The 11,813-nt window shown below is 48.7% G+C and overlaps 1 protein-coding gene across 1 annotated transcript; it reads right to left on the reverse strand.

Annotated features, from left to right (window-relative positions):
- Positions 1–8,546: 8,546 nt before the first annotated feature.
- LOC123188403 (probable xyloglucan endotransglucosylase/hydrolase protein 8) lies at positions 8,547–10,823 on the reverse strand. The gene is made up of 4 exons (XM_044600492.1): positions 10,465–10,823; positions 10,257–10,357; positions 9,915–10,117; positions 8,547–9,327 (listed from the first exon to the last, which is right to left on the reverse strand). The coding sequence occupies exons 1-4, from the start codon at positions 10,661–10,663 to the stop codon at positions 8,916–8,918; spliced, it is 915 nt and encodes a 304-aa protein (XP_044456427.1). The 5' UTR covers positions 10,664–10,823; the 3' UTR covers positions 8,547–8,915.
- Positions 10,824–11,813: the final 990 nt, after the last annotated feature.

The raw sequence follows: 11,813 nt of genomic DNA on the forward strand, positions 1-11,813 counted from the left end.
GTGGCTCGTAGGATCATTGGCCTAGTTGGTTCAATTGGTATCTTTTGATAGCTTGCTTCAATAGATATCTTTTGATTGCTTGATTGCTTGTTTCTCTCTTTGTTATGTCTTTGTGGCATATCTTCCTTTTGCAATCTTTGGGCCTCAATATAGTTTGTCTTCCTCCAAGTATTTACCGTTGGATGTGTGTATTGCATTCCACTCTCTTGTTGAGAAATACACAATTTACGGAGGACCACAATCTATATTGGCCCTCTAAGCTTTTCGCCCATTTTGGCAATCGATGCCAATGGGGGAGAAGTTTCAGAGAGTTTTGTGGAGAAGCTTTGGTTTATGTTTCCTTAGCTTTTGCATCTCATTCGCATGCATTATTGGTTGTTGCAGTGCATGGTGATGCATAATTCCTTGTATAAACTCTCTTGAAAGTGATTGTCATCAATTACCAAAATGGGGGAGATTGAAAGAACATGCGGTGCCCCCATGTTTGGTTTTGGTAATTGATGACAATCTCTATGGACTAATGGTTGCCTTGAGTTATATTTGAAGGTTTTGTCCATAGGCTTTTCTTGGAGTACATGTGTTGGTTTCAAGGAGAGTTTGTGTTGACCAAGGTGCTATTAAGGAATTATCCAAAGCTTGGTCATGTGAGAGTTGAGCTTATTGCAAGCATGTCTTGAAGAAGAAGATTGTGTGATCAGAGTACATGTGTTGGTTTCAAGGAGAGTTTGTGTTGACCAAGGTGCTATTAAGGAATTATCCAAAGCTTGGTCATGTGAGAGTTGAGCTTATTGCAAGCATGTCTTGAAGAAGAAGATTGTGTGATCATTCATGTTTACCTTCAAGACATCATCCAAATGAAGAGAGTTGGAAAGATTCAAGGTTGATCAAGACTAAGTCAAGAGTGAATCAAGTTGATCAACTCACAAAGCGTAGAAGATGTACCGAGAGGGATCAAGTGATCCCATGGTTTGGTAAGCATTGTCCATTGTGCTTTGTGTACTAACCCATGGTCTATGTGAGAGTTCTACGTGGGGTTAGGTACGTGTTCATGGGCTTGTGTCAAGAGGAAGATATCACTCAACCCATGGAGAGGATGACATCAAGTGGTGATCGTCATCAAGATTGCCGTGTGCAAGTTCAAGTGGATCATCGCGAAGAGATCAAGTGCTTGAAGCTTGCCGTCCATTGTGGTGACAATGGACTTGTGAAGATGTGCCGAAGAGTGGCTCACCCATAGTGGACTATGGGGGAGCAATCATCTAGTCTTCATCGAGCCAACGCAATCAAGAAAGGTGGTCCAACTTGAGGGAGTCAAGATCGTCATCATCTAGCTCAAGTGGACCATGTGCAAGGCAAAGGTTTGCCCTTGATAGGTTTTCTATTTTACCGGTCTCATGGTGGTAGTTTGGAGACCGGGTTATAGGATCGTTTGCCGTACTATCAAGGGGGGCTCTCAAGTTGGTAGCTTGATCGTATCGTTAGTAGAGAGCTCAAACCATTGCATCCTTGCATCATCTTTCTTGGTTCTTGTTTGGTTCTCTTTGTGAGTCTTAGAGCTTATGGTCATCTTGATGACAAGCTTGAGTTCATCGAAAACGGAGTTCGCATGCATCTTCTATGATGTTTTCGGTGTTGGAGGTTTTACCGGTCTTTTCCGAGGAAGGGTTCTCACCATTTTCTTATGGGCCTTTTCTCATTTGCTTCTTATTGATATTTCTTTGAAGATTGTGTTAGCCCTTGTCGCTAGCTTTCCAACAAACTTGGTTTCATCGAATTCGGAGTCCGTTTGCAAAAGTTGTGGCAGTTTTGGTGTTCTGAAAAGGCTGCAGCGGTACTACCGCGAATTGGAGCGGATGTAATTTTTTACTACCGCTCCAGAGCAGTACTACCGCGGCTCCTACAGCGGTAGTACCGCTCCGGACCAAAAACTCGTCCCAAGTCTTGCGGTGGTAGGCCCGGATGTATTTTTTTAGTACCGCTCGCAAGCAGTAGTACCGCTACCATTTGCGGTAGTACCGTGAGGTCGAGCGGTAGTACCGTGAGGACGAGCGGTAGTACCGCTCCGGCGGTTCTTCTGGCCTTTTGCCTCCTCGCTGTTGTTTTTCAAAGGGGTACTTCCGCCCTAGCGGTAGTACCGCTCCTTGGAGCGGTAGTACCGCTCTGTGCGGGCTGTGAGCATAACGGTTGGATTTTTCCCCACCTATAAAAGGGGGTCTTCTTCCCCAATGAACCTTATCCTTTTAGCTCGTGTTCTTCCCCCATTGTTGACCTTCTTCGAGCTTGCTAACTCTCAATCCCTCCAATGATTCTTGCTAGTTCTTGAGGGAAAAGAGAGAGGAGATCTAGATCCACGTTTCCACCAATCACTTTCTCCTCTAAGTGAGGGGAACCCCTTGGATCTAGATCTTGGAGTTCTTCGTGTTTCTTTCCTCTCATTTTCTTCCCTAGCATTAGTTGCTTTGGTGGGATTTGAGAGAGAAGGACTTGGGCACTCCGTGTGCCCTTGCCATTGCATTTGGTGCATCGGTTTGAGTTCTCCACGGTGATACGTGGAAGTGAAGTTTGAGAAGCTTATTACTCTTGGGTGTTTGGGCACCCTAGAGCTTGTTCCTCTTGGGTGCCTTGGCGCCCTAGACGGTTGGTGGTGTTCGGAGCTCAATCATTGTGGTGTAAAGCTCCGGGCAAGCGTCGGGGTCTCCAATTAGGTTGTGGAGATCGCCCCGAGCAATTTGACGGGTACCGGTGACCGCCCCCAAGGGTTGCCAAAGTGTACGGGTTCGGTGACCGCCCCCAAGGGTTGCCATTTGTACGGGTTCGGTGACCGCCCTCAAGGGTCCCTTAGTGGAATCACGGCATCTTGCATTGTGCGAGGGCGTGAGGAGATTACGGTGGCCCTAGTGGCTTCTTGGGGAGCATTGTGCCTCCACACCGCTCCAAACAGAGATTAGCATCCGCAAGGGTGTGAACTTCGGGATACATCATCGTCTCCGCGTGCCTCGGTTATCTCTTACCCGAGCTCTTTACTTATGCACTTTACCTTGTGATAGCCATATTGGTTCTTGTCATATATCTTGCTATCACCTAGTAGTTTATCTTGCTTAGCATAAGTTGTTGGTGCACATAGGTGAGCCTAGTTGTTATAGGTTTTGTGCTTGACAAATTAACCGCTAGGTTTATTCCGCATTTGTTCAAGCCTAAGCTGTAATTATTTTAAAAGCGCCTATTCACCCCCCCCCTCTAGGCGACATCCACGATCTTTCAATATGTCAAGCGCTCCAATGTCAAGGAGGCATAGAAGGCCGAGAGGTTCAATATGTAGATGACGATGACCGAGAAGAAGCTCAAGCTTGAAAAGAAGAAGGTCATCCTTGAAGAGAAGAAGCTTCATATCACAACCACTCTGAAGGAGGAGAAGATATTGACCTTAAAGATGGATGATTTGGATAACGATGCAAAAATGATTGTCCAAGCCATCTGTTTCAAGATGTTGAGATGGCAAAAGGATCAACTAGAGGCGAAGAAGCAGGCGGCCGTGAACACGGCAATCGAGAAGGTGGTGGTAGAATGAGCGATGAAGCTCAAATTGCCAGTCTGACAGGGCAATTTTTTGGGCGCACCGTGGGATTGATATTTTTCTGTGAATTGATATGTAAAATCTATACATACTTGCCTCTTTTTAGTTGTGATCATGTGTGTTTGTTTGCATTCTCATTTCAGCATAGTTGTACCCTCTTCGTGCACGCTCATCTCAGCATCCCTCTTCATGCATGCTCTCTTTATACATGCTATTAGTGTAGTTGTGTTAAGTTAGTGTGAATTCATGCACCCTTCATACACTCTACTAAACACCCAAAAGTGAGTTGAGAGCATCTCCAACAGCTGCGCTATATAAGCACCGCGCTGCTGCTCCGGGCGCTCCAGCGGAGGCACAAAAATCGCGCACGCGGCATATCTAGTTCACTGCACGGGCCAAAACGCCATCGTGCGCCGCTTATTTGCTGCGCCCGCTCCCGCGCGCTGGACTCTCGAGCGCTAGCTCGCAACTCCACCTACCCCATCCAGCCGCTGCGCCGCCGCCACCCGCGGCACCCCATTTCTTCCGGCGACCGTTCCGGTGCTTCCCCGGCCTATTCCCGGACCGCGGCGGCTTCCTCCGTCTCCCTCTAGTCATCACCGCCCGTCGCGCGCGACGGTCCTCTGACGAACAGCGCCCGACCGCTCACTACTGCTCGGCGCCCGCAAGGTGTTCGACAAAACGCCCGCAAGGTATGTATTGCTTCAACTTCACATTTTTGACATGAATTTGGTGCATGTTGATTGTAGTTTTTATAGCCTAGTTTATATTGAACATTGTAGATGAGTTCGTTGTATGATTTTTCCGAAGAAGAATCTGATATGGAAGAGGAGGAGGATCTTGCAATGATCCTAGCTATGCACATCAATAAAAAAACCGAAGCACGGTGGTTCGGTTTTGGGTCGGCAGAAAATTTGGAGGGACAGGATCGATGCCCAAACAGATTGATGAGGCACTATTTTGTGGAGAATCCCACATATCCGGAGTCGTACTTCCGTCGCCGGTTTAGGATGAGCACCGAATTGTTCAGGCCCATTGCAGAGAAACTAGCGAGCCATGACCGATTTTTTCAGCAAAGGGGGAATGCCGCCGGAGAGCTCGGGCATAGCACCTTTCAGAAGGTGACAGCCGCTTTGCGTATGTTGGCATACGGTATCCCGGCTGATCTAGTTGGTGATCACTTGGACACGGGTGAGAGCCAAGCCATCATGTGTGCCAAGCGCTTCGCAGTCAGAATTGTGCAAGTGTTTGGCCAGGAGTACTTGAGATCTCCCAATGCTGAAGACGCCGCAAGGCTATTGAAGATGAACAAAGCTCGCAGCTTCCCAGGTATGCTTGGCTCAATAGATTGCATGCGTTGGAGTTGGAAGAATTGTCTAAAGGCATGGCATGGGCAATTCCACGGCCAAAAAAGGGTTCCACTATAATTCTTAAAGCGGTGGCCGATCAAGATACTTGTATTTGGCATGCTTTTTTTTGGTCTGCCTGGATCTTTGAATGACATCAACATTGTCAACCGGTCACCACTGAATAAGATTGCAAATGGTGAACTGCCACCGGTGCAGTTTGTAGCAAATGACCGTACATACAACTTTGGTTGCTATCTTGCGAATGACATCTACCCAAAGTAGCAAACATTTGTGAAGCCGTTGAAAAAACCAGAAGGTGAGAAAAAACTTGATTTCCACAATGCTCAGGCGGCGGCTAGAAAAGATGTGGAGAGAACCTTTGGGATTTTGCAAGCCCAGTTTGCTATTGTGAGATGACCGACTAGATTTTGAGATCAAAAGATACTTTGGTACATCATGCACGCTTATGTGATCATGCACAATATGATCATCGAGAATGAGTGTGGCCAAGATGTAGACTACTCTCACTATAAGCTTTTGGGACATTCCGTGCGAGCGCGGCGGATGGCTAAAAGGGAGAAAATTGGATATTTGCCACTTTTAATATGTGGCTTCTCAAAGTTGCCACTTTCAAGATTGGTTTCGCAGAATTGCCACTCTGCTCATTGGCTCCTTTATTACCATGCCACTTCCCTCCTTTTAGTGATTTCATTTTTCCTTTTCCATTTATAAGCACAGGAAAAGACCAAACTACCCCCTGATTCTATGTACACATTACACATCAGTATCTGACCATCTGGATCTGTTTATGCATCTGTTCGAGTAGAGGAGAACGAGCTGCACAGATCTTGTCGTCGTCCGTGCACAGTCGCCGTTGTCGTCCGCGCCACTCGGCTGCTTGCTGCTCGCTCCGCTCGTCTGCCATCGCCGATCGCCCTGTTTGCCCGCGCGCCATAGCCACTCAGGCCGGCGGCCTGCTCGGCGCTCGCGCCGCTCGTCCCGGCTGACCAGTCGGCTGGGATGAGGAGGCGGATGGATCAATCACTACCGATTTTTTGAACAAAGCAAGGTCAACACAATACCATTGACAATTCATGCACGCGGCCTGGACGCGACATTAGCGGCATGCGGCGTTGCCGAGATCGACGACATGCTGCGTATAGAAGATCGGCAACACGGGACGTCGAGAAGATCGGCGTCACGCGACGTCTAAGCGATGTGCGACACTCTACATCGAGGACAAGGTATTCTCGTCGGCGGCCGGTGCGCTCTCGTATCAATCAGAACGTGGATAGTACCTGTATAGAATTAGGGGTAGTTTGGCCTTTTCCGGTGCTTATGAGTGGAAAAGAAAAAAGAAAATCACCAAAAATAGGGAAGTGGCATGGTAATCATGGAGCCAACGAGGAGAGTGGCAATTTTACGAAGTCAATCTTGAAAGTGGCAATTTTGAGAAGCCACATATTGAAAGTGGCAAATATTCAATTTTCTCGGCTGAAAGGATGGTCTGTTTTGTTGCCTCCTATCATGCCATTCGACGTCCTCATCGCATGATGATCGTCAAAAGGATCTCATTAAAAAGTGATGGGCTTGGAATGGCCGTCAAAGAGCATCATGATTTGTTGTATTATTGTATTGTTTGATGTTTGATGTTGTATTGTTGAACTATTTGTTGTATTGAACGATAAACTATCTGTTTGAGTTGTAATAACGAAATTGAACTATTTATTATTGATTTATTTTGTTTGTATTTGATCTTTTTGCTTGTGTTTGGAGCGCATATGTTGTTTGTGCTAGAACGCGCGCGCCGCATTTTTGCGTGTTTCTGAAGCTACGCGTGCGCTGCATTTTGCCGCGGCTGCTGGAGCCAGCGATGCCCGCCGTGACAAATCAAACGATGGACGTGCTGCAAACTGGTTTTTAGCACGCCGCGTGTTGGGCGGCTGTTGGAGATGCTATGTGAAGGAAACTTTTGGGCTCATGCACCCTATCAATCATAGACGAGCTTCCAATTAACTAGATCTCGACTGATATTTAAAAGACTATTTTGAATGGCCGACTCTCGCATCACCCTCCGTAGACTGGTCTCACGGATGGATATAGTGTGGATCTACGTTGATGCCCTGATTGCTCAAAATATTTCGAGGCCGTCAGGGTCGTCCGTAGACCAAATCACTTGGGCACAATGGAATTTTGGGATTTCAACGGAGCATCCATCATGTAAAAATTTGGTTATATCAAAATCATCTCTACCGGTGTGGACCATCATCCGACTGGGAGCAGTGGAATTCGTGTCCCTCGCGGTCACTTTAGCCGTTGAAAGGTAGCCGCATGCTTTTTGGATTCTTGCTTCCTTTAGATATCGATCTCAGTCTCACACATGCAGATGCTCGTCCAGTAGCCTTTCCTTTTTCTTTTCTCCTCTCCTTTCGGGGGTCGTGTTTGCCAAATTTCCCCAGCAGAGACACGAAAGGAATCTCGTCATTTTACAGCGGGGGCCGGGGAGACCATCCAGCCAGCCAGATCTGTGGCAGGAACCGCCATTTTTGTTTTCCTGACAAGCATGTCGAACGAGATGAGATCTCATCTCGACGACGTGTGCGCTTCGCCCATGCCTGCCTCTGACACGTTTTCATGTTTCGTTTTCGGCTGCCACCGCGAAAATGGTGAAAATTGACAAATCTAGCCTTTTTGATACTTTAGCACACAAATAAATCTGATCCATTTTTTTAATAGAATAACCCGCCTGGGGCTGAGGTGGCAGGGAGCTCCTATGCACGTCGCCCCGAGCCAGGGCCATGACACACACCCCAGCCCAAAGTGTGATGTTGTCTAGTCATGCGAATGGGCTATTTCGTGATATTTTTTTATATCGGAATCATTTTATGCTAAAGTTTTAGAAAAGGGTCAGCTTTGGCCACTATCACGCGAAATGCATTTACTCCTAAGAAGTGAAGCATCTCAGCCTAGCTCAGATAATTAGATTTTTTTTGTTGAAACCAGTCTATCGGGGTTCAAATCTAAACTTAACACCAATTCTCGTATTTTTCTAAATTTATTTTAGACTTTTGAAAGAAGATGTCCCATCAACCGTGGTGATTTCGCCAATCTTAAAATGTGATGTTGGGTCAATATCTCAGAGGTGCTCATGAGATAGGGTGTGCGTGCATGAGTTCATAGAGTCAAATACTCCTTCCGTTTCTTTTTACTCCGCATATAAAATTTGATCAAAGTCAAACTGCATAAAGTTTGATCAAATATATATTAAAATATGAACATCTACAATACTAAAACTATATAGTATGAACATATGTTTCATGGTGCATATGATAGTATTGATTTCATATTGTGAATGTTTATATTTTTTAATATACAGTTAGTCAAACTCTACAGAGCTTGACTTTCATCAAACCTTATATGCAGACTAAAAAAATGGAGGGAGTATATGTTTGTTTATATGAGCAACTTGCATCTGTACCATGCTAAAAGAATTTAGAGAGAAAACAAATGGTTACCACCATTGAAGGGGCACTTTCTAATCTGCATTGAAACCCATAGATTTTTCTAAGGATGTGTAGCGAAGCAAAGTCCAAAACACAATGTATGGTGTTCAAAAAAATATGTAAAGAAGATAAAAACAAAACACGGTAATACTACAAGTGAGAAGTCCAAGCCGATTAGCATGCGTATACGCGGGACCATTACTCGGAAGTTTTGGCCCATCCATGCTCGTGTCGTGGAGCACGGAAGGCATCGGAACAAAAATGCCATCATTTTCCTCCGAAAGGGCTACCACTCACATGAGAGCACAGCCACCCCGGGCAATCAATGCCGCATCACCATACACATGCACGTCCGCGTACCCGACCCACCCAAAACAAGAGAAAAGAAAATCCATCCACCAATCGATAGCTACACCACGTACCCGACCCACCCAAAAAAGAACCATGCATGTGAAGCGAGAGCCAGGGCCCATCCGTCAGGAGCTAGAGCTAGCTGGTCTTGGTCCTGAGCGCGCACTCCTCCGGCACGGCCGGGAACCTCTTGCGGTCGTCGCAGTAGTCGTATATGACGAGGTTCCTGGCCACCCAGCCGGAGTCCCGGCGCTGGCCGTCGTCGAGCGCCCACGCCGGCGGCTGGTCCCACCAGCTGTCCCCCGTGGCGGCCGCGCACGCCGGCGGGGCCGGGCCGGCCGCCCAGGCGCAGGCGTCGGCGGTGAAGTCGCTGTAGGAGGAGACGAAGGGCCCCTTGGTCCAGTCCGTCTTCTCCAGGCCCCCGCGCGTGGCCCAGTCGTCGGCGTTCCAGATGCTGGAGAAGACGTACATGGGCTTCATGATCGGGAAGAACCTGTTGGGCTTGTCCGAGTTGCGGTACTCCCTGATGGGCACCTTGTCCACGAAAAACCTGCAAACGTACATAGTACAATATCGGCATCAAAGACAACTTGGCAAGTGCAATCGGATCTCGATCCCAGTATAGTAGCACTGTATAATAGATTAGTACAGCCGCTCGGCTATTCAGCAACCACGGAGATGTGCGCCCACACCGCTGTATACCACTATATTGTCTACATATATTGCGGCAGCGGAGCAGAAAGTTTCTCTCTCAGCAGTACGCAGTACTACTACGCCCGAGGCAGCCGAGAGAAGGGAGGGAAGAAGATTGAGCGAGGCGGTACAACGTGCAAACAGTGCGCGGCGGCGCGCGTTGTTTGGTCCAAACAGGGTGCGTGCACGTACCAAGAGCACGGCAACGCGGCCTAGTTTTGCTACTCCGCGGCCGGGTCGGGTCCAGTGGGTATCTATCTATCAACCGGAGTGACCCAAATGCAGGGGTGAGTCGGTGGATCCGTTCAATTCAACTGCCCCCGCAGCTACTAAATCCGGCAACCCCACCCTCCCATCCCATCCCATCCCATCCCAGATTACACGCACTGCTGGCGCAATCGGAGTTGAAAGCTGAATTAATGGCAAGGCAGCAAAGGGGCTTACACGATCTGCTTGGGGTTCCAGAGGATGGAGTAGCTGTGGAACTCGGCGGTGGGGTCGAACCACAGCGAGTGCCGCATCTCCCGCCCGCCCACGCCGCTCCGGTACACGTTCGTCTGGATGATGTACGGCTCGCCGGTCCGGTTGCCCAGGAACTCGAAGTCCAGCTCGTCGCGCTCCGGCGCCGCGTCCAGGTCCGAGCACATCTGATGATGATGATCAAACGCACGCAATCCATTCACGTCAGTTTGTTACCAGTTTTGTTTGCTCTTTCGACTTCGATTGATGGGTCGGCGCTGCTGCCTGGCTGGGAATGGGATGCCGGATAGTAGTAGTAGTACGTACGTAGTAGGCGGTGACGACGCCGGCGGAGTCGTTCCCGACGAGCTTGAGCTTCATGCTGAACCACCCGAACAGGTACTTCTGCTTCGTCTGGAACCCAACGCCTGCAAGAACCAATCAATCAAAGAGAAGCTACTTAGATAGGAGATGACGATCCTAATGCATGCGATGCGTGCGCCAATCAACGGGGATGGATGGCGGCGACGTTTACCGGTCTTGTTGTCGAGCGAGAGGTACCACGTCTGGCCGTCGGGGGAGGTCTTGACGTGGTCCTCGGCGCCGGTGATGTCGAAGTTGTCCCCGAACGACGGGGTCGCCGCCGCATCAGCACCCTGGAACCAGAAGCAGCAGCAGCAAGAAGCTGCAATGGCGGCGCACGCCAAGAGAGCGCCGACGCACGGACGCCCCATCGCTCCCGCCTCCACGAGACAATCCCCAAGACTGTATCGCCGACGACGACGAGTGAGTGGGGAACGGGAAACGGCAAAGCCAGAAACAGGCAGAGCAGTGGGCTGTGGAGGAGCGTGCTAATGCTTTGGTCCGGGGCAAAGCACAAGGCACAGGACGCAGCTTTCTTATAGACTAGTAGACGATGCTTTCATAGTTTAAGCTGCATTTGTTTTCTGCGCTTTGGCTCCTACCCTTGGGTTGAAATCGCACCGTTGTTTCTGGCAAGCCGATTAATTGCGGCTGTGTGAGGTCTTGAGAGTTGTGCTCTGCCACCGTCGTGCCGAGTGATGGGGCCGCCCGCCCATAAAAACTGACGAGGATTTGCAGCGGTAACCGGGTGCACGCAGACTTGCAGCGGGACCTGTACGGTGATCAAACGATCGACAGGAAGTCTTAACACGCTGCGAGCCCTGTGTGAGCGAGGGGTTCATCAACCAATCGTTGAGAGCTGAGACCAGACAGAGGCATGTGTGTCTCATGTTGTAACAGTGAGGTCTACTATACTTTGGTTGGGGTGCATCTCGTCAAATTTTGGTGATGGGAATCTTATCAAGATTTGACGAGCGGGCGTCCGGCGATAGAAAACTCAACCGGGATCCATGGGATGTGGTGAGACGGGGCCGAAACCAACGGAAAGACGGGGTCGGCAGCGCAACTGTAACCCGGGGTTTCAGGCTCCTGTCCACGGTAAAAAAAACCTTGACTTTGTAGTCAAAGTCTGAAATGAATCCTGAACTTCAAATCCTTGAAATCAGCACCCTGTCTTATTTAATCTCGGTTTATCCCGGCCTTTCTTGGCTGAGAAGTAGTTTGTCTCCGCCAGGATTCCACACGTACAGAGATGTGGCAATCACAGCCAGCCGGGGTAAACATGGTGATGATTTGTACAAACGTTGCTTGTTATTTACGAACAAGGACACATGCCACTTCTTGCTTGATGGTCTGAACGTGGTGATGATTTGTTATACATTTCTACGGAAGGCATGAACCCTTTATTAGCATGTGAACTTAAGAGGCTAAGAGCCCCTGAACTATGCTTATTAGTTGTATTACCCTCTTGGATCGTGGCTTGTATAGTTGTGTTGTTCGGTCATTTTTGTCCGCTTCCGA

The sequence above is a fragment of the Triticum aestivum genome, chromosome 2A (assembly GCF_018294505.1).
Source record: "Triticum aestivum cultivar Chinese Spring chromosome 2A, IWGSC CS RefSeq v2.1, whole genome shotgun sequence".
NCBI lineage: Eukaryota > Viridiplantae > Streptophyta > Magnoliopsida > Poales > Poaceae > Triticum > Triticum aestivum.